The sequence below is a fragment of the Aspergillus tanneri genome (assembly GCF_003426965.1).
Source record: "Aspergillus tanneri strain NIH1004 chromosome Unknown AapTan_4_pilon_pilon_pilon, whole genome shotgun sequence".
NCBI lineage: Eukaryota > Fungi > Ascomycota > Eurotiomycetes > Eurotiales > Aspergillaceae > Aspergillus > Aspergillus tanneri.
In genome coordinates, this window is record NW_022984631.1 from 3898224 (window position 1) to 3917745 (window position 19522).

At 46.3% G+C, this 19522-nt stretch overlaps 8 protein-coding genes across 8 annotated transcripts; 3 read left to right on the forward strand and 5 right to left on the reverse strand.

Moving 5' to 3' along the window:
* Positions 1-409: 409 nt before the first annotated feature.
* Positions 410-1858, forward strand: ATNIH1004_006473 (agmatinase; the record flags this gene model as incomplete). Its single annotated transcript, XM_033571101.1, has 8 exons — positions 410-667; positions 725-919; positions 963-1113; positions 1160-1183; positions 1231-1252; positions 1296-1338; positions 1382-1607; positions 1659-1858. The coding sequence occupies 8 exons, from the start codon at positions 410-412 to the stop codon at positions 1856-1858; spliced, it is 1119 nt and encodes a 372-aa protein (XP_033427133.1).
* Positions 1859-2013: 155 nt separating this feature from the next.
* ATNIH1004_006474 (enoyl-CoA hydratase/isomerase family protein) lies at positions 2014-2865 on the reverse strand (the record flags this gene model as incomplete). The annotated part of the gene is made up of 1 exon (XM_033571102.1): positions 2014-2865. One exon carries the CDS (start codon positions 2863-2865, stop codon positions 2014-2016), a length of 852 nt encoding a protein of 283 aa, XP_033427134.1.
* A 608-nt stretch (positions 2866-3473) lies between these two features.
* Positions 3474-5263, reverse strand: ATNIH1004_006475 (putative GABA permease; the record flags this gene model as incomplete). Its single annotated transcript, XM_033571103.1, has 5 exons — positions 3474-3826; positions 3897-4739; positions 4787-5019; positions 5066-5126; positions 5179-5263. 5 exons carry the CDS (start codon positions 5261-5263, stop codon positions 3474-3476), a joined length of 1575 nt encoding a protein of 524 aa, XP_033427135.1.
* Positions 5264-6004: 741 nt separating this feature from the next.
* On the forward strand, positions 6005-6457 carry ATNIH1004_006476 (uncharacterized protein; the record flags this gene model as incomplete). The annotated part of the gene is made up of 2 exons (XM_033571104.1): positions 6005-6184; positions 6221-6457. The coding sequence occupies 2 exons, from the start codon at positions 6005-6007 to the stop codon at positions 6455-6457; spliced, it is 417 nt and encodes a 138-aa protein (XP_033427136.1).
* A 1301-nt stretch (positions 6458-7758) lies between these two features.
* ATNIH1004_006477 (uncharacterized protein) lies at positions 7759-8001 on the reverse strand (the record flags this gene model as incomplete). The annotated part of the gene is made up of 2 exons (XM_033571105.1): positions 7759-7764; positions 7828-8001. The coding sequence occupies 2 exons, from the start codon at positions 7999-8001 to the stop codon at positions 7759-7761; spliced, it is 180 nt and encodes a 59-aa protein (XP_033427137.1).
* A 644-nt stretch (positions 8002-8645) lies between these two features.
* Positions 8646-9404, reverse strand: ATNIH1004_006478 (uncharacterized protein; the record flags this gene model as incomplete). Its single annotated transcript, XM_033571106.1, has 2 exons — positions 8646-8997; positions 9061-9404. The coding sequence occupies 2 exons, from the start codon at positions 9402-9404 to the stop codon at positions 8646-8648; spliced, it is 696 nt and encodes a 231-aa protein (XP_033427138.1).
* Positions 9405-9659: 255 nt separating this feature from the next.
* On the reverse strand, positions 9660-10732 carry ATNIH1004_006479 (uncharacterized protein; the record flags this gene model as incomplete). The annotated part of the gene is made up of 3 exons (XM_033571107.1): positions 9660-10330; positions 10378-10402; positions 10451-10732. The coding sequence occupies 3 exons, from the start codon at positions 10730-10732 to the stop codon at positions 9660-9662; spliced, it is 978 nt and encodes a 325-aa protein (XP_033427139.1).
* Positions 10733-15363: 4631 nt separating this feature from the next.
* ATNIH1004_006480 (MFS transporter) lies at positions 15364-16951 on the forward strand (the record flags this gene model as incomplete). The annotated part of the gene is made up of 3 exons (XM_033571108.1): positions 15364-15450; positions 15636-16499; positions 16568-16951. The coding sequence occupies 3 exons, from the start codon at positions 15364-15366 to the stop codon at positions 16949-16951; spliced, it is 1335 nt and encodes a 444-aa protein (XP_033427140.1).
* Between the last annotated feature and the right edge of the window lie 2571 nt (positions 16952-19522).

Here is a 19522-nt window from a genome sequence, read left to right on the forward strand (position 1 = left end):
CCTTAGCTTGCTCCAGGACCTGAGCGTAGATTTCTGATTTGGAGGCATTGGTAACGCCGAAGTAAGAGGAATCCGCGTGAGGCTAATCTGTCAGTGAGACAAGATAATTCAATTTGGGGAGGATGATAAGGTATCATACCATGATGGATGCGAAGGATAAGTGTGAGATGAATGTCCAGGAGATCAATGACTCAACGAAGATAAAAAGTGGGGCATGGACGAACCCAACGAGACGACAAAGACAATGCCATTTCCCCGTTCGATTCCACCATTTTAGATATCGCCTGGGCCTGCTGTTTTGGTCTAGCGTAGGCGCCAACGTCTCCACAATATATAACCCCATTTCTGGCCAGTGAAGTTTCTGGGGTAAGTACATACATACATACATACTACATGCAGGTTTGACGGCATGCATAAATTCACGCTTATTTTATCCTACATCACTTGTATTTTGGCCAGGGAGATCGTCTTCCCTCCTGTGGCGGCTATCCGAGGTCCATCCGATCAATTGCCCTTGGCAGGACATGATCCTGTGGATATCTCCACCGGAAGTCAATTTTCTGGGTTGACTACGTTCGCGCACATTCCGTATGTTAATTGCTTCGTCGATGAGCAGGCCGAGTCGCAGGCATATGATATAGCTATCCTTGGGGCTCCATTCGACACGGTATATCTTATCTTCCACTGGACCTAGTCCTGGATAGAAGATAACAATAACATCTAGTCTGTAACTGGCCGTCCAGGAGCCCGGTACGGACCAGGAGGAATCCGTCTCGGATCACGACGTCTAGGGGGTTGGAATGTCTACACCGGGGAGAATGTCTTTGCTAGCTGGGCCAAGCTGGTTGATTGCGGGGATGTCCCGTTGACTTGGTTGGATAACACGGTTGCATTGAAGCAGCTAGATCTGGCGCATAAGGTATGCTGTCATATTAGTATTGGAGCGGAGCTGATACTGCTAGGTGGTGTCTTCTCGGCCTATAAATGCCCCTCTGGGAGGAGTTCCTCGTATACTCACTCTGGGGGGTGATCACACCACAACGCTGTCTGCACTGAGATCGACGTACGAGAAATGGGGCCCCGTTTCGGTCATTCATTTCGATAGTCATATCGGTTTGTTTCCCTTGCCTATACTGGATATAGCTAATAGATTATGCAGACACGTGGGACCCAGAGGTGCTAGGTATGTGATGAATATCTATCAGCCATTCGGTATACTAACTGAACCAGGCGGCGGAATATCGCATTATGCGTGAGTATATCTTTGTCTGGTAGAATGAGACTAAGTATCCCAGTGGCGTCAACCACGGCACGTTCCTCCATCTTGCTCATGAAGAGGTAAGTAGATAGCAACCCTTTCAAGCAACTACTAAACTCCCAGGGCCTAATTCAAAATACTTCCATCCACGTTGGCATCCGAGCCCCCGTATCGCGTCCCAAAGGCGACTATCGGAACGACAAGCGCTGTGGGTTTGAGATCATCACAGCGCGGGACCTCGATCGCTTTGGAGTCGACGGTATTGTCAATCAGATCAAATCTCGAGTCGGTTCTAGCAGAGTCTATATTTCTATCGATATTGACGTGCTGGATCCTGCTTATGCACCTGGTAAGCCTTCCAAAACATTGATACATTTTCAGACAAGCTAACTATACCTAGCAACCGGCACCGCAGAGCCCGGTGGCTTCACAACCCGCGAACTACTGTCAATCCTCGACGCTCTGCGCGGACTCCCTGTCGTTGGTGCCGACGTTGTCGAGGTTGCGCCCATTTATGATACTGCAGCTGAGACGACGACGTTGGCGGCGGCGGAGGTGGCGCATTCACTACTTGGATTGATGGTTGCTACACCTATATGAATACATCTATTCGGAATGGATTAGTAGGAGAACTAGATATACCTGTACTTATTAGAAATTAAGGACAGCTTAAACCGTAGACAAGAAAATCTTATCCATCCATTCGAGCAAATAATAAGCAACGTTTGCACTATATTATTCTACAGTGCGTAGTATCAAAGTTTCCCCTCAGAATCGAATTTCCCATGTCTTCCAGCACCAGAACTAAACCTCGCCGCCCCTTTAACACTCTCCGACTCAACGACCTCAATCCCATTGTCATACTCAAACCGCATCGCATCCTCAAACGACCCAGCCTCATAAGCTGCATAGTAACACGAAGCACGATCAACATTCATACACCCCTGAGGAAACATCACCAACTGCCGAGCGATCTTCATCGCCTCCTCCAGCGCCTTACCCTTCGGCACGACCCTGTTAGCCAACCCCATATTCAAAGCCTCCTGAGCACCGACTCCCCTCCCGGTAAGAATCATATCCATCGCACGACCGAGTCCCACAATCGCCTGCAAACGAACTGTACCCCCATCAATAAGAGGAACTCCCCACCGTCGACAAAATACCCCGAATACCGCATCTTCCTCAACGACTCGAATATCACCTAGTAAACTGAGCTCGAGGCCCCCCGCAACAGCATACCCGGATACGGCGCTGATGACTGGTTTCCGAATCTGCAGTCGAGATGGCCCCATCGGACCTATATTGCGACCCGAGACGCGCTCGGTGGCTCCGATTCGAGGACCGTTGTATTCGTTGTCATTGTTGTTGGTGGAGGGAGCGAACTTGGCGACTTCGTGCAGGTCGAACCCCGCGCAAAATGTCCCGTTTGCGCCGTAAAGGATGCAGACTTTCTGGGTGGTGTCGGTTTCGTAGCAAAGTATTGCGTCGGTCAGTTTCTTTGCGGTTGGTCCGTCAACGGCGTTGCGGCGGTGTTCTCGGTTCAGTGTGATTGTGGTGATGCCTTCTGTGGTTTTGGTGGTTTGGACGGCATTGGGTTCGGTGTCCATTTTTATTGAGCCCTTTTATCTGAGAATACGCTAGAAGGGAATTAATATTGTTAGTGTGAGTGTGATATAAATTTATTTGTCTCTTCTGGCCAGTTTTATATTCCATATGTCCGAATTACCCCTCTCGAGGCAGCGCATGTCAAAAACGATCCTCGGCTGCCGGTGGATAATGCCGGGAGACGTGATACAATCTTACAAATTTAGATCTATTCGATGGGTTGATTTTGTATCTGATTATTTATCGGGAGAGCAGATAGTGGAATACAGTCAGTGCATCAGATACCTATTGCTTACCGTTTCCGGATTCTATCGTTGTTCGAGATCGGTGGATTGAGTGATGAATATAGCATGGATTGCCTCGGCTCGGGGTACATGTCGGGAGAATAAATGTAGGCTGTTTAGGAAGTTTCTGCTAGTATTGATTATGGAGGAGAGCATATAGTAAGTTGAATTAGTCGAGCAGATAACTTTCGACTACAGAATCATATGATAGTCAGTATTTATAAAAGAACTAAGTTTGGTACCTAAGGAAGCATTGGCGACTTTATTTTGTTCCATAAATTAAATATGTCAAGTTAATAGATAAATGTAAATACCACATATATGCGTCAACCCCTCTTCTCCTCCACCGCAATGACCTGCTCACTCCCTTCTTGTCCATGCAAAACGCTCATCGCTGCAGGTCCTGTAAATCGTCTCCTCCCCGTCGTGACCCAAGTAACTAGGGCAATCAACGCAACGACACCGATAGCCGCACTGGTATAATTCATGGAATCATGACTAACAGGATACGTAGTGGGAAAGTTGAACGTGATGGCAGCGAAGAGCAGAAACAGGAGTCCGAGAACATTCAGAGTCAGTGAGATAGACTGGGGCAGGGCAAAGGGTCCTTTCATGGTTGTTTTATGTCCGGTTATATATCCCAGAAGACGAGATGAGAGGGCAATGGCGTAGGAGAGATCTGTTTATATTCATATCAGATACTGTTCATCATGTACAAGAAACGTAGGAAGGAGGAAGGAAAAACGAACAAAAACCCTCTGTCGCAATTGCAATCACAGTTTCAAACCCCGTGGTAGTTCCGAAATCAATTGCATCCAGAGCCAACTGCACTACCAGGGTCAGCAGCACCGCGTTAATAGGGACCTGACGCTTGGGTGCGACTTTAGCCAGGACAGCCGAGAACGGCAGTCCATGATCTCTCGCAAAAGCGTAGATGGATCGCGATCCCTCCGCGAGGATGTTATTTCCCGCGACCAGTACAATGACAGCTATCATGCTAGCTAGGAAACATGTCCCCACTTTGCTTCCTGTGGAATCGTAAAAAATCTGAATGACTGGCACACCGGTGGTAGTGTTCGCGGTGCTGTCGATATCGCCGATACAAAAACACAGAGTCAGTAAGAATACAAACCCCGTTATCGCGCCCAGAACGACAGAGAGAATAATTGCCTTGGGCGCCTCTTTGGACGCAGACTTCATCTCCTCTGTCATATGGGAGGGGGCGTCATAGCAGCACATGCCGAAGCAGGCTTGCAGGATCCCCACGATAGCAGCCACGGAGGAGCCCCAGCCGGTGAAGTTTTGAAAGTCATGGAAGACGAAAGATGCGGGCTGTTTGTTGTCGTTTGTAGCGAGGAGAGTGATCATGGTGATCAGAAAGGAGCCGACATTCCAGATGAGGATGAAGCGCGCGATGCGGTTTAGGAGATGCGGACCCCAGATGTTAATCCCTGCGGAAACAAAAGCGATCAGGTATGCGACTAAAACGGTCTGCCAGCGCTGGATGGTGTATTCTGGGAAGACCAGATTAGCCATGCCGAGGATGAAGTTGGCGCCGATGGAGTTGTTGGTTGCTCCCATGGCAAGGATCCCTAGTATATCATTCTTAGTAAGGTAGATGATAAGGGGAATAACATACCGATGAGCATGAACCATCCACTAACGTAGGACAGACCTCGGGCTATTTTGGGCGGTGCTAATGCCGCAACCCATGAATACTGGCCCCCCGCCACGGGATACATGGAGCACATTTCGGCCATGGGAATGGCAACAGCCAGAGTGAGAAGACTGACGGCAAGAAAACTAAACACCATAACTGGGGGGCCGCCAGATCTGACGCCCACTATAAACACGCCGCTGAGGGCAGTCCATCTGGAATTGTCAGGAGAGAAGAGAGTAATGAGATAGGAGAACGGACGATGTCACCACGCTGAAGCTGAATCCGACCATACCCAGCAAGCCGAAGCTGCGTTTAAGCTCTGGTGGGATCAGTCGTTTGGCATACTGTATATGGAGTAGAGTATAATATACCTTGCTCATAACCTAGATGCTCCAAACGAGCTTCTTCGCCCGTTGACGTTGCAAAAACTTGGGTATTTTCGTCCTTGTTCTTCATGGTGGTTGAGTCAAATTGCCAAATCTACCCTCAGTCTCCCGCACTGCCAGACAGGTATTTAAGAGTGGCGTATCGTGGGGCTCGGCAACTCATGAAGGAGCCATTGGGTCAAGACATGTTGGACAAGGAGCGACATTGATAAGAAGATGTACCACACACGTTTCCTAATCGAGAAACTCCGCGCGACAGCCGGTGGAGTAACTTTGCGGGGGGCGAATCGGAGCCTAAAAGATTGAGTGGTATTAAACCAAACTATTATTAGCGTATTATTGGAACGATAAGAAGGTTCCATCATCCTTGCTGGGCTGGCTTAAGATAGCAACAGTTAAGGTTATTAATATAGGGTGCTGATGTTGTCTGCAAACCGGTACTTCTGCTTAATACAAGCGTAATGGCTAATCATATTCTGGCGGTTATTATATTTGCCTCTGTTAAAATACAGGTCAAAAATAAGCTGACTTGGAAACCGGACCAAAAGTCCTACGGTGCATCTTCATGGTAAGGTGCGTGGTGTTTGTCCCATCCGTGGCACTGAAATCATATCGTTAACTATACCATTTTCATCCTAGCCATTCCGTATCCATTGACTAAGTACCTTAAACACCAGGCTTGAACATTCCACTATTTTGTCGACAGCAATGGATCATACACTTCTTACTATTTACCAGGACTTTAGGGCAGAAGAACTTATGAGCCAACTTCCACTCCGCAGTGTCAGTATCATCCAGGAATACTCCAGCGATGGGTCTGCAAAGCATAGAGCAGATGAGATTAATTGATCTTCTTGGTGAAGAAGTCGGATTCAGCGAAGGTAATAGCAGCAATATTGGGATTGTTGGTCTGACAGGTGACGCGGCCCAAGTTGCTTGTTTTAATAACAGGCCCGTACTGGTCGAGAAGGCGCTGATGATTTCCAAGATGGTTGGGATACACTTCGAAGGTACTAACGAAGGGTAGTATCTTAGGCAATGGGGATCGCGAACGGCATGTCCGTTGATTGTAATGGACACCGGAACGACCGCAGCGGTAACCTCTGAGGTCTCCATGAGGACCGTATCCTTTCCCTGGAAGCAGATCCCCGGTGGAGCGGACGTCCTGATTGACGTCGCTATGGCTAGAAGTTGCCAGCGCTTCTCAGGGTTCAAACGGTACCATGCCAAAGCCCCGAAAGGAACCCAATTGCGTGCCGGATAAGCACACAGCGCACCCCAGACACTGAAAATAACGAGGAAAACCAGCTCACACGACACCTGCCAACAGACAGCCAACACGCACATTAGAATTGCCCTACTATACGTGGACTATGGACGCGCAAGTAGCCGGCGTCGGAACAACAAAACGGGATATATTATTAAGTTTAAGGATGCTCAGTCCGTTGATATGGCTCAGAATAAAATAGAATAGCTTAGGAAACTAGGTAATAACACGAACCTCGTAAAACCGCTGTTTGGCATTGTGGTCCACCACACCTCTACCGAAGACAACTTGGAAGGAAACAAGACTTAGGGAATAGAGAAAATCATGGAGAAAAATATGGCTAGTTGATACAAATTAGATAATATTGCATAGCTTAAGAGGAACAACAATCCTCTAGGCACATTAGCTTCGCTGGGTATCGAGCTTGATTTGCTGGAAGCAACCGAATATATTATAAATAACGGGCTTCTTGTGGGACAGAGCTATATTAGGAGTATTAATGCCCCTCAGGTCAAGCAGAAAAGATGCTCCTTATATAATTATGCAAGGAGCAGGCCTGCTGCGGACACTGAGCAGGCGGGCATAAATATCGACGCACCCACTGGGAGTAAGAGCTAGATATTTAGACTGCAATGGCGAACATCCTATTTGTAATAAAAGGTGCCAAGCACCTATAAACGCAGTGTTACCTTAACAATATCGCAAAACCTTTGTTTACTACAGTTGAACATCATCAAATCAAGACCAGGAATGGAGAGCTTTTATTACCGATTATTACACCCAAAATTTAACATCCTGCCAATCCAAGAGCCCCCTGCCACTGCTTATGGCACTCATATTAACCACAGCGCATGGAGACTCTACCGACTCATATAAATAATAAAGTATTAGTATTATCATGCCACCAGTTCCGCTGCAACCACTCAGATATTAGACTGATAACTTGACCCGATGAATATTCAAAAGTAATCATGCGATTGAACACTCGTACACGTAGGTTCCCTACCTCTACTCTGGCGGGATTCACAGGAAATTTGTGTTAACTAGTATTACCTATAGATTTGTAATGTATAGTGCATGTGGATGCATTCCATTCTTCAAGCAAACATGAATATAGACATAGAGAAACCCAGCTCGTGTTTAGGCATGTATTATTTGCAAATGTTGGCCACCCCATTTGTGAATAATCATGACCATTCAAGCTCTGTTGGTTTGTGGAGTCCTACCTATCATATTGACTTAATAACATTACATTTCTATAGCTTCTGCAATATGACTGCACACTGTAGCATATACTCTTAAGTCTAACTTAGGCTTACATTAGCAAGACAGCGAGGAGAGATAACAAGATACTATATATATAAAACAACACGCTTTTCATTTCCCGAGTCCTCAATCAGGTCAACCTTGGCCTTAATATTCTGATTCAGCTCATCAGATAGCTCGGGATACTTGGACATCCGCCGTGCCTCCGTCACAGTGTCGAAAATATACATATCATACCGGAAAAGTCTCTCTAGTTTCTCCAGGCTGTGACCCATTGTCTCAGGGTAGAAGAAAATACTATTATCGGGAAACAAAACGCAATCAACATGTAGATAATATAGTACTTGTATCCTAATTTTGCCAATGCAACGGGGGTGATGATCTGGACGACGAAGTTCCTGTAATTATTAGACTATATCGTTTAAATTGAGGATGAACGTATCAGAGCCAATGATTAGCTGTCGAAATAGAAGTCATGGAGACGGGCAGCCGAACCGGTGCAACCTCAGCACAGGAAAGGAACGAAGGACCGAGGAACCCTATGGAAAAAGAGAAATTGTATAGAACGATAAATATGACGCTGAATATAGAGGCAGTTTTGTTTGTATTAGGAAAACTGTTGGTAATAGCAAGTTCCACCATGCAGATCGTGAGCCCGGTCCTAGTAAAAAGGAACAGCTTGCGTCGTCCGAAGCGATCAATGGCAAAGAAGGCAACGAATGAGGATAGAAACTTTTATTTCGAAGCACAACCTGCAAGGATGCGAGAAAGGTCGTTCTAGAGACCCAGATCCTGCCGGAAAATAGTCGTCACGTAGGTGCTGATCACGTTGGCCCGGTCATATGGATGACGAACTGGAGACCCATGCAGAGCATGAAGCGATACAAAAGCTTGTCGTCTTTCATGGTGAAAATGTCCTTCATGGTCGCGGCTGTTCGGCAGCTTCCTCGAGTAACAGTTCAATGGTTGCCACCCCCTGTCGGATATTTGGGTCATCGGGGGTGGTTTTTCTATCTCGAGCTAATGCGTTGGCTGCTGCATCGCGACGGCCAGTACGGATTAGCCGGCGCGTGGATCCAGGGAAAAAGAAAACAGACACAATCAAGACAATAGAGAACGGACACGGGATAGCTAGTAGGACACGCCAGGAAGATGACTCTTCTATGTGGGAAATCCCGTAGTTGATCCAGGAGGTGAGCATAGCCGCAGGTGACACAGATCCAGTCGACAACAAAGTGGGCTCCGCGGTTGATTGCTGGGGAACATTCAGACTGCCAGACCGGAGTAATGGTTCTCAGAATCCCCACACCAAGTCCAATAATTATACGCCCCACAATAAGTTGCGGTAGGGAGGTACAGGAGATGTTCTCCCCAACGTCAGCCAAGCTCCAATGAAGATAGTCTTGCGACGACCAAGCCAGTCCCCGAGAGCTGAACAAGAAAAAGCTCCCACGAGAGCACCCAGAGTGGACGAAACATACACACCCTGGATGATGGAGTTATTTGATGTGGCGTCACTCTTACTGTGTGTGGTATCTATCTCCAGGATTGTGTGAGTCCAGCTGTTGAAAGCTAATAGTCCAACAACACCGGCTTGATTATATCCAAAAAGTATAAAGCTGGGGAAAGCGACCAAGATGTTCTGAGCGAGTAGGAGACTTCGTCCGTGAAGAGACATGGCAAGCGTGAAGGGCTAGAACATAGCAGGCCGCCCTGGCCTTTTCCCTTGATATTTATATATGATGAGTCTTCTAAGCGGTGGGATGATTTGTTTTAGATCCCTATTGGGGTCAAATACCGCATAACTTTGATATCCCGGATTGGATCCACAGACCTTAACTCTGCAGCCGACTAACAAAACAGACCCATTTTACTCGATGTTTCTCTAGAAGACAAAAAAAAAATAAATCTATTCTATCCATAATGATCATCTCTAGTTACTGCATGGCTCTGAAATGACACCTTTTATCGCACGATACATCCTCTTATGCTGCTCCAGGAGAACCAACGTAGCCATCGTCTGAGGGCCCAACCGCACGAAACTCGGCATCCATCCACGAAAGATCCATCTGACCCCTTCGGCAGCAGTCAGTTCCCTAATTACCGAGAATGTCGATCTCTGGAACGGGCATCCCATCAACTGGGTTTTAATCACATCCATAGGGCTGCACAGAGTAGTGGCAACCAAACTGGCTAGTAAAGATGCAGACAGGTGCAGAGCGGAATGTTCTCCTTCAGATCCGCTCATTCTCATCAGCACTCCCTTGAAAACATCATAGGAAGCTAACTGCGAACTGGTCATTAGTGCACAGCGAGCGCAATTTGGCCATATCCCTTGGGTGAATGCACCCCAACCTTCTTGTCGCTTCATTTGTATCCATGCATCCAGAACGTGGCTATAGTTTCTTCGCGTTGCGACTGGCAGAGATCGATCGTTCTGCATTCGTATGTTGGCGATGTCAGACGGTGTGCCGAATATGGCGCCCACAAACCCAGTTGATGCAGCAACGATCGCTAATAGTGGTGGACTTAATTGGACGTTGTTTTCATTGCATAGGTCCTTGACGGATTCATATAGTCCAATGCGAACAGACCCATACGTTACTGGCGCGCGTTAGCTCCAGTAGACTGAATGCAGACTTCGTACGTACATTGTCTCATAAGACCTGCAGATAACTTCCATGTTCAGCTTGATGTATCAGCAATAGGGTGGACTAGCCATACTCCACCGTATAGCCCCGACAGCCCTTCACTTTGAACAATCCGTATAGCCGTCTTGGCAGTCCCTTGTCTGCCTCCGCCGCTCATCTGCATACGGACCTTGACTATGATGGTCAATAGAACGATCTTAAATGGGGCGAAGGTCGTACTCAAATCTAACGGATGTGATACGATCACTGCCATACTTGATGCCGACCCGCCGAACCATTTGGGGTAGTCAATCCTGTCTGATATGATGGGGAGTGAGGTCTCAAGAAGAGACGGGGTTTGCTTTAAGTCAGTCATGTTCGGATAAAAAGAAAGGTTGAAGCTTTTTAGACTATATTTAGCTGAGCTTGGCATGCTGCATAGGCAGATCTTTTATATCAAATCTCGACTGGACTGTACCTCGGCTTAGCTGTCGCATAGCCGTTACGGCTATCTACTCAAGCAAACGGCTGCATTGAGTAACCGCGTACCGGGCTAGCATTAATAAAATAGGTAAGATCCTTTGGAAAGGACTGGCTAGACAAATTTGTTAAAAGGCTGAGCTAGCTATATATTCAAGGAAAGTAAGCCGAGCGATGGAGCTGTGCAATAAAACCGGACCCTGATTTTGTTGACTAAGGAAGCTCGTTCTGACATGGAAATAATCAAAACGTAGAAAATTACAAATTATATAGAAGCCACTCTAAAGACAGTTATAAATTTATATCTATGTAATAAAAGACTAATATAATATAGAACAAATATCTCTAAATTACTTCTGTACACAGCGGAAAGAACGGAGCTGTTTAATACCTATCTTCTTGTCCAGGAAACTAATGCTTTTTAAAGCACGCAGGCCGTTATATCGTATCCAAAATGCACTAAAGCCACGACTTTTTATTGCTTGAAATTACTGAGATAAGTAGTGAGGTGGTGGAGGTGGCTGTGGAGGTGGCTGTGGATGTGAAGGTGGCTGGCCGAGAGGTGGAGGTTCACAGTAAGTTAGGCAGGGAGCAGACGGATCCAGTCAGAATAGGTTAATCTAGAATAAGACATAGATGTTAGTCGGGTTTTATTTCATTTTGAATGACTTAGAACTCATCAGAAGAGCTCCTCGGGTGAAATACAAAAATTTTCTTAGCTTTCATGATATGGATATACTGACCACTGGTTCGACCACTGGTTCATTGGTAGCTCTGTCGAGCCCACCACCACCACGTCCACGGCCAAGCCCGCTTGTTTGTTCTTGGAATAATACATACTCAAATGAAGGCTCTCTTGTTGTAGTTGAATCCGGTCGAGGCCTGTTTCGGGGCTCGGTGGATGACCCTTTGACTTACCATCTTTGGCTCCAATACTAGATCGGGGGGTGGGGTTTACTGGGGAGGGATCATCTCTGTAAAGACGCTAGTGGCTATGGAAAGGGTTAATTTGCAATGGAGTTCCAGCTTCCATTGATTGTTTCACTAGATGAATACAAAGCAGCTCCTCAGTTTGTCCCTCCACTGGATTCTGGATTAAGCACGTTCTTACCTGGCCCTTATGGCAGGAATATCACCATCATGTTGTAGATCTTGTGGAGGGCAACCAGGATATTTTTGCTGATGTCAGCTGGAAGAGAGGTATTAAGAATTGTGCCTCTATATCACAACAAAAGTTATAGATATCCTGATCTTGTATACCCTCTACTCACTTCCGTGCGAAACCTGTAGTAACGTGGCGAAGGGCAACTCTAATGTGAAGTTAGGCCTTAATATAGTCGGCATGCTCGTTATTATCTTGACAGCGGAGAATATAACAAGTTAAAGTAGGTTAGGGTTCATGATTATAATAAGTTTCCATAATATTTGGATCTGTATTAAAATACTAGGGAGAAATGCTTAGAATCGCGCCGAAGAATCAGTCTACAGGGATAGTTAGAAATGAGCTCCCGGCCCGCTTCTGCTAATTCTCACGTGCGTCATATTCTCCACCACGGCCACACTTGATCCATACTGAGCTTGTAAAGTCTTCCATTTTTCACATCTCTAAACGGCATTTAGAAATTACGTAGCCATGTTGGCGAGTGATATCGTTTATTGTATCAACTGCTTGATCCGGTTATGGCGAATATCTGGGTATCAGGGAGTATTGGGAGATCATATGGAATCTCCTCGAACTCCAGGGCGGTTAGGTGGCGTATTGAGTGCCATATTAGAGAGTATTATGGCCAATCAGATATATAGGGTTGGATGTAATCGCTAGCAAATCTAATAGATGAAATCATACTAGGTCCTATATCAAGAATGCTAAAGATAAAGACGAAAGGAAGAAGGTAGAAGGGCGTTGTCATGGTGAGCGAGAATATGGTAAGGAGCTTCCCAGCCCTAACTCTGTGCCCCCAGCCCTTTCTAATCCCAATACAGTCTACCTGCAAACCACATAAACATCGCCACTGCATTGAGCTGAACGCGATGCCGAATGCAACATTATGCATAGCATTGGATCTATGAATGCAGGGCTGATAGAAAATTTTAATGCATTAATAGTTCGTGAGAAATGATCGTTGCTAAGTAGCGACATGCAATACTAAGACGTGAGTAATGCATTTTGTAGAGAGCTGATAGGCACACGATGATAGTATGTAAGTGGTGATCAAAGTTAAGATAGCAATAACTGCGACTACGGAGCTGACAGACAAGCAACAATAGTCTGTAAGTAATAGCATTTGTTTAGATAAAGATACCATGAATGTGGAACTGACAAAAAAAATATAATAATAGCCTGTGAGCGATGATTGTGAAGAAAAAAACTACTACAACTACAGAACTAACAGAAGTAAACTGTCACGGCCTACACGATCGGGAACACTCGATCGAGAAAACCGCAGAGTCAGGAGTAAAAACTCGTGTTCAAAGACAACATCCTTAAACTGTTCTCGCTTTATATAGTCAGGTTGCACAGAGCCGTAACACACACGATGATAGCATGTAAGTAGTGATCTCTGTTAAAATAATAATGACTGTGCCCACAGAGATAGCAGGGGCACGTAATAACAGCAAGTAAGTAATAATGTCCATTAAGAAAAAAACAAATATAGCTACTGAGCTGACAGCACCATGTAATACTAGGGCGTGAGTAAAGATTCCAAATAGGAGACTTTCCATTTGGGCCGGCAGCGGACGTGGGAAAGGGTCCTGGATGATGCCTGTACAAGCACCGCAGGACGCGCGCTGATAGGTGGTGGGACGGCAGGCAGACGCGTGTGGCTGCGGAGAAGGAAAAGCGGCACCAGCAGCTGTACATCACATCCAGCGTAATAACGATGACAACGAACCCATAGAATCCGGAAGTTCCTAATTTCTCCCGGGTTACCCTAGGCCCGTGCGCGATTTTTCAATTCTTCCGTATGGTAATCCTAATATCTCGAGTTCCCTTCGATATTAAATCCTGTCAACCATAAAAAATACGCGTATTCCAAGTATCGATCCTTCATTGAATTAGGTCTCTCCTTCAAGTAAACTACCAAAACATCTCGCATTTATAAAGGCGAGGTAAACAAATTAAGAATGCAAACTAACTAATGTAGGAAATAGACGCGATCCGACGATGTTGGATCATCAACAACATTTGACCGAGAAAGGTGCTGAATAATCAATATTACCATAATTGTCGACAAATCCAAACCTTACTTCTACGTGAATACCGCACTTGTTCAGCTTGAGCTATGGCTTCAATTCCGCCACTAACCGAGGGCATGGCCTTCTACTTCCTAGATGAAGCTAAAAATGTGCCACTTCGATATACTGTTGCGCGCGGGGAGTCCTACAAATCGTACCAAAGAGGCGCATCTCGATATATTATGACATGTCGTAGCACGCCATGCTCCTTCCGTATACGCTTCACTCTAAAGAATGAGAATTGGTTTCTTACTCCCCATACAAAGCATACCTGCAGTGGCCGAGACTCATCAGGGCTGGCTGCTGAATCTGTAGCAGTAGGGCTTACTGTATAAGCAGCCGCGGCAGAGTAGCTGGCTTCCGCACCTAATACAATACCTGGTACAGCAATATAACTAGAGTATTGTAGAAGAGAAATTGTCGCATGCCGACTCTAGATAACCAGCAGGAGGAGGATGAATACACAGCTTGGGGATTTCTTAAACAAGAATGGCAGACTCCCTATATCAATGGACCGAGACCCTAGGATGGAAGGTATGGAAGGCTTTATGCCTAGGCTCAGAGTACTTCGGCAGTATCCTAGGGCCTGCGAGAATTGAACAATAAACAATAAGTAGGGTAACGCGCAAGATATTAGGATTACCGCACGGAATCATTGAAAAATTGCGCACGGGCCTAGGGTAACGCGGGAGAAATTAGGAGCTTCCAGAAGATAACTCTGTACAAGTTCTCAAGCCAGACAGGTTTTGCCGTTGTTCCACTTTTTGTTTTTCTTATCCTGTCCTGAGAGCGCACAAGCAATAGTCCAGCAAGGATTCCGCCGGACATCCTATCCTCCTTTCGGAAAATCATTCCTTCTTGTCTGGCAAAAATATAGTCGGGCATATTATATATAAACCTATTGCCAGTCATAATTTTCCCCATCCTCCATTATGATTTTCGTCCCCAGTTTTATCCCCTGAACCTGTCTTCCTCGTGTAAACCGATCAACCTGTTCCTGTTTGCAACCTTATTTGTCTTGAAAGAACTTCACTGCCTGGGGCGATGGAAAATAAATCACCCTACAGGGACTCAACTCCTGCCCTAGCGCTGGGTATTACAAGAGAAAAGGTTTCTCTGTGGCGTATGCTTATTGATCAAAGCTGCTGTATAACTAGAGTCCGAGCCCACTCTTACAGCGGATCAGGGACGGAGGAAGACCCATATGTCGTGCAATGGCTAGATAACGATCCTCGAAACCCTTATAATTGGTCAATGACTATTAAAATTAATCTAATATTTTGGTCGTCGATGACTGCTCTAGCGGCTTCGCTTAGTTCGTCTGCTTACGCGGGTGTTAGTGGTCAGCTTGGCGAACAGTTTAATGTTGGGTCTGAGGTAAGTTTGCGACGAATTGCTATTGTACAGTTTCGGTCTATTGGGAGTAAATCTCGGTCCGCAGTTGCCATCGTTGTCGAGGTTCCTCTTGGTTTATCCGACAATCCATTTAAGCAAGCTGTTCAGTTATTCACGCAATAGACGCCTTTACATTTCAGGATTGGAAGCTTACCAGTGCCACACAGGTAGTTGTCCTAGGGATCTCGTTGTTTGTCTTAGGTTTCGCTGCCGGACCCTTCTTTTTCGCTCCTGTTTCAGAGCTCTACGGTCGCCAAATTGTCGTCATCGGCTCTTACAGCGGCTTGGCGATTTTTAACGGCGCAGCAGCAGCATCTCAAAATATCTGGACACTTATTATTCTCCGATTCTTTGCTGGCGTCTGTGGTTCGTCCACTCTTACTAATTCAGTAGGCCAAGTGGCCGATATTTTCGAGGCCGATCTGCGAGGTCTCGCCATGAGTTTGCTGGTGCTCGCACCCTTCGTGGGCCCCGCGCTAGGCCCTATAATTGGAGGCTATATTGGAGAGGCTGGAGGCTGGCGCTGGGTCCAAGGTTTTATGGGCCTGTTTACTGCCTGGGCAGGAGCACTCGCTGCCTTGGTGACCCCGGAGACATATGCACCGGTTCTACTTAAACAGCGAGCGCGAGTGTTATCTCGGCTGACTGGATTAGTCTACCGCAGTAAGCTGGAAGTAGAACAAGGACAAATAACACTCGCCCAGACGCTGCGGACCGCCATTATCCGGCCTTGGGTTCTGCTTATTCTGGAACCCATTGTACTCTTCTTGTCGTTGTGGATTGCCATTGTCTATGGGATGCTCTATATGTTTTTCGCTTCCTTTCCAATAGTCTACCAGGAGATTCGCGGCTGGAGCCCTGGGCCCGGTGGACTCGCCTTTGTCGGAGTTGCCGTGGGCATGGTGGTGGGGGTGCTGTACGCGATTCCGGAAAATTTGCGCTACAATCGAAAAGCTAAAACGGTTGATTTCATGCCTCCAGAGGAGCGACTATGGCCCGCTCTTGTTGGAGCTCCTCTAATTCCGGCATCGGTAAGGGAAGCCTTCTTTTCTGGTCTTCTTGTTTTCTTACCCTAAACAGGACTAACCATGATTGTTAGATGTTTTGGTTTGCTTGGACAAATAGTCCTAATCTCTCCGCTGCGATTTCCATTGCAAGTGGAGTGCCATTTGGGTTTGGCATGGTGAGCATCTATCTGTCTATCGCTAACTACTTGGTCGATGGATATCTTATCTACGCGGCTTCAGCTTTGGCCGCGAATGCATTACTGCGTTCGATTTTTGGTGCCGTATTCCCCCTTTTTACAGATCCTATGTATCACAACCTGGGGATTCACTGGGCTAGCTGTATTCCAGCATTCTTAGCCCTGGCGTGTGTGCCGCTTCCGTATTTGCTGTTTCTGTACGGTGCCAGGATCAGAAAGCGATGCAAGTACGCCGCCGAAGCCGAGAGAGTACGACTGGCGGTCACGAGTCGTCGTTAATAATAAACGACCACCCACAGCATGCACGTATCAACAGGCGTTCCACCGACGATGGGTTTCAGGTCCGACAAATTAAGACGAGCAACTTGAAAGGACGATTGGCAAAGTTTCAGACAGGAAATAGTGTTCGGTGAAGATATTCTCTTCTTACAGCCAGGTCTGATCATGGCTGTCTTTGTTGTATTTACTGGTTTGGTTGGATATATAATTAGCGGGACAGATTTTAATGATATACTTGCTTTTGGTTTGTATATATAGTTTCTTTCTCTTAGGTAATGATCTGGCTGTGGACTCAGATATTCTACAGCTACATCCAGAGCAGGTGCAGGTCACTTGGATGAGGTTTCTAGTTACTCAGAATTGATCTGGCACTGTAGCAAGCTCGGCTGGTGAAGCTGACCTTCGGTCTAGGCTGCGTACCAGAAGTTTGGGTGATCCCAAAAACACTTGACACGGCCCTGTAGCACGTGCGAGGTAGTTAATAAGTTATGACCGGGCTGCTCCTCCTATAATACAGCATTCCCGCTGCCCTATTCTCTAGGAGGGGGTTGAAGATTTCTTGGGTCTATGAGGGTTTTTTTCACCGAGAAGCCCCAGGCGTGAGATGGGTTGACTAGGATGCAGGGCTATTAGCAGTGCGCGACATACGCCGGGAAAATGTTAAAGCTCGCTCGAAATATTCCGGAAGCGGTGGCATCTGTTCTACAAGGCAGGAGGTGGGCATGAACTTAGTAAAGACACGATCGTCACACGATCGTCAAAGTCCATATGCCAGCGGCTGCTCCCCTTCCCAAAAGGCAGAAGTCAACCCCTTTGATAAGAGCACGATACTATCACCCAAGCCAGCGCCTCAGTTTGCATCACATCTCCCAAAGAGAGACCAAAAATCTGCTTTCTTTGCCTTGGTAATCCCAAGCTGCCAGAAAGTGAACGACTAGAGATATACAAGAACTCCGGATCCCTTAGCCGATGCTTCGTTAACACACACATTAAGCCCTTCCTAACTAACATGTGCTGTGGGTGCTCTATTTCCAGGGAAGGGCTGGATCCAAGTTGGCGCTGCTGAATCATGCGGAAAGGGTGCATAGAACCGTCTCCCGCTTGCCTTTAGCTACCCTTGGGCTAGTTCAGTGGCCAATCCTCGCTTCAGTTTCATATCCATTAGGAGGTGGGCAACCCAGAAGCGGGTTCTAGTTTCTTTCATGGACTAGCCGGTCATTGTATCTTTGTATTAGTAATTGCCATATTAAATGAAGAGAAGGCGTTCCAAATAGAGAGAATTTTCGATGAGACTAAGTGTATTCAAAGATCTCTTTAGCTTGTTGTCAGTGCTTGGCAGTCTTCTTGGCCTATCCTGCCGGCGTAGCATATTATGTCAAGAGTCTTATACTTCCTCTTCGGCATTGCGCCAGCGCCACCATAAATTAATATATAGCTGCCCGCTCACAATTACTACATACTCTGCACAGCCAATTGCTAATGCGCCCTCAGCACCCAAGTGGCACTCTAAGGTCAGTGCGACTGACGTGGGTGAGATTTTAGAGATTAGGGTGCGAGAGGCGAGGGCGGGGTGAGCATGTTGTGCCAATTCTCACCCAGAGTGATAATTACGGGCGAACCCACTTAATAGTCAATGATCATTCCTTTGCCATGCCGCTTCTTAAAGTTAGCTTGAGCTAAATTCTCGCTTGATTCCAAATCACTCCAATTATCTACCTATTATCTCCTAAGGCCCCATGTCGACCAAAGCGGGGCAATATTACCCATCATTCAGCATCTGCTCGGTCCGACTTTGTTCCTTTGTTTGTTTTCACCTATTATTCAATTCTCCCAGATAGATTCAGATACTTAGAGACCTTAGAGACCTTATCTTTTTCAATCCAGATCCATATTCTTATATAATCGGTGATACTAGCTCATACGCATATTCAGATGACCAACACCTCATGAATAGACAGCAGACGCTGTAACTCTTGATCTAATTGTTTTAATTATTTAATACAGGGCAGGAAGGCAGAAATCTCTTAGCTGTGTTGAATAATTCGAGGTTGATATATGGTATTTCGGCAGCGGATTTAATGTAAGCCTCTTGGTATAATTAATGTAGATGTCTGAAAGCGTAGTATCAGGATTGTGGGCAGTGTTAGCCAGTCTAGCGTGACTACATGTCTAGCCTATTGGTGACACAGCACATGACCTCCAAAAGCAGTTAAGCTATTTGCGCGAGGTTCGTCCCACTTGTGACTGACCTGTGTCCTGCTGTCAGATAAACAGATACCATTTTGTCGGTCAGCTAAATACGCGTATGAGCTAGTATCACCGATCATATAATCATAATATGGATCTGCATTGAAGAATGAGGTCTCTAAGGTCTCTTGTCTATCTCAATCTATCTGGGAGAGCTGGATTAAAAAGGTGAAAAAACAAAGGAATAAAGTCGGACCGAGCGGATGCTGAATAATGCGTAATATTGGCCCACTTTGATCGACACATTATTATATGCAAACTAGTGAAATAGAGGGAAATGGTAGAACTCCGAAGGAGTAGGTCAAGGAGACACTCTTAGACAGC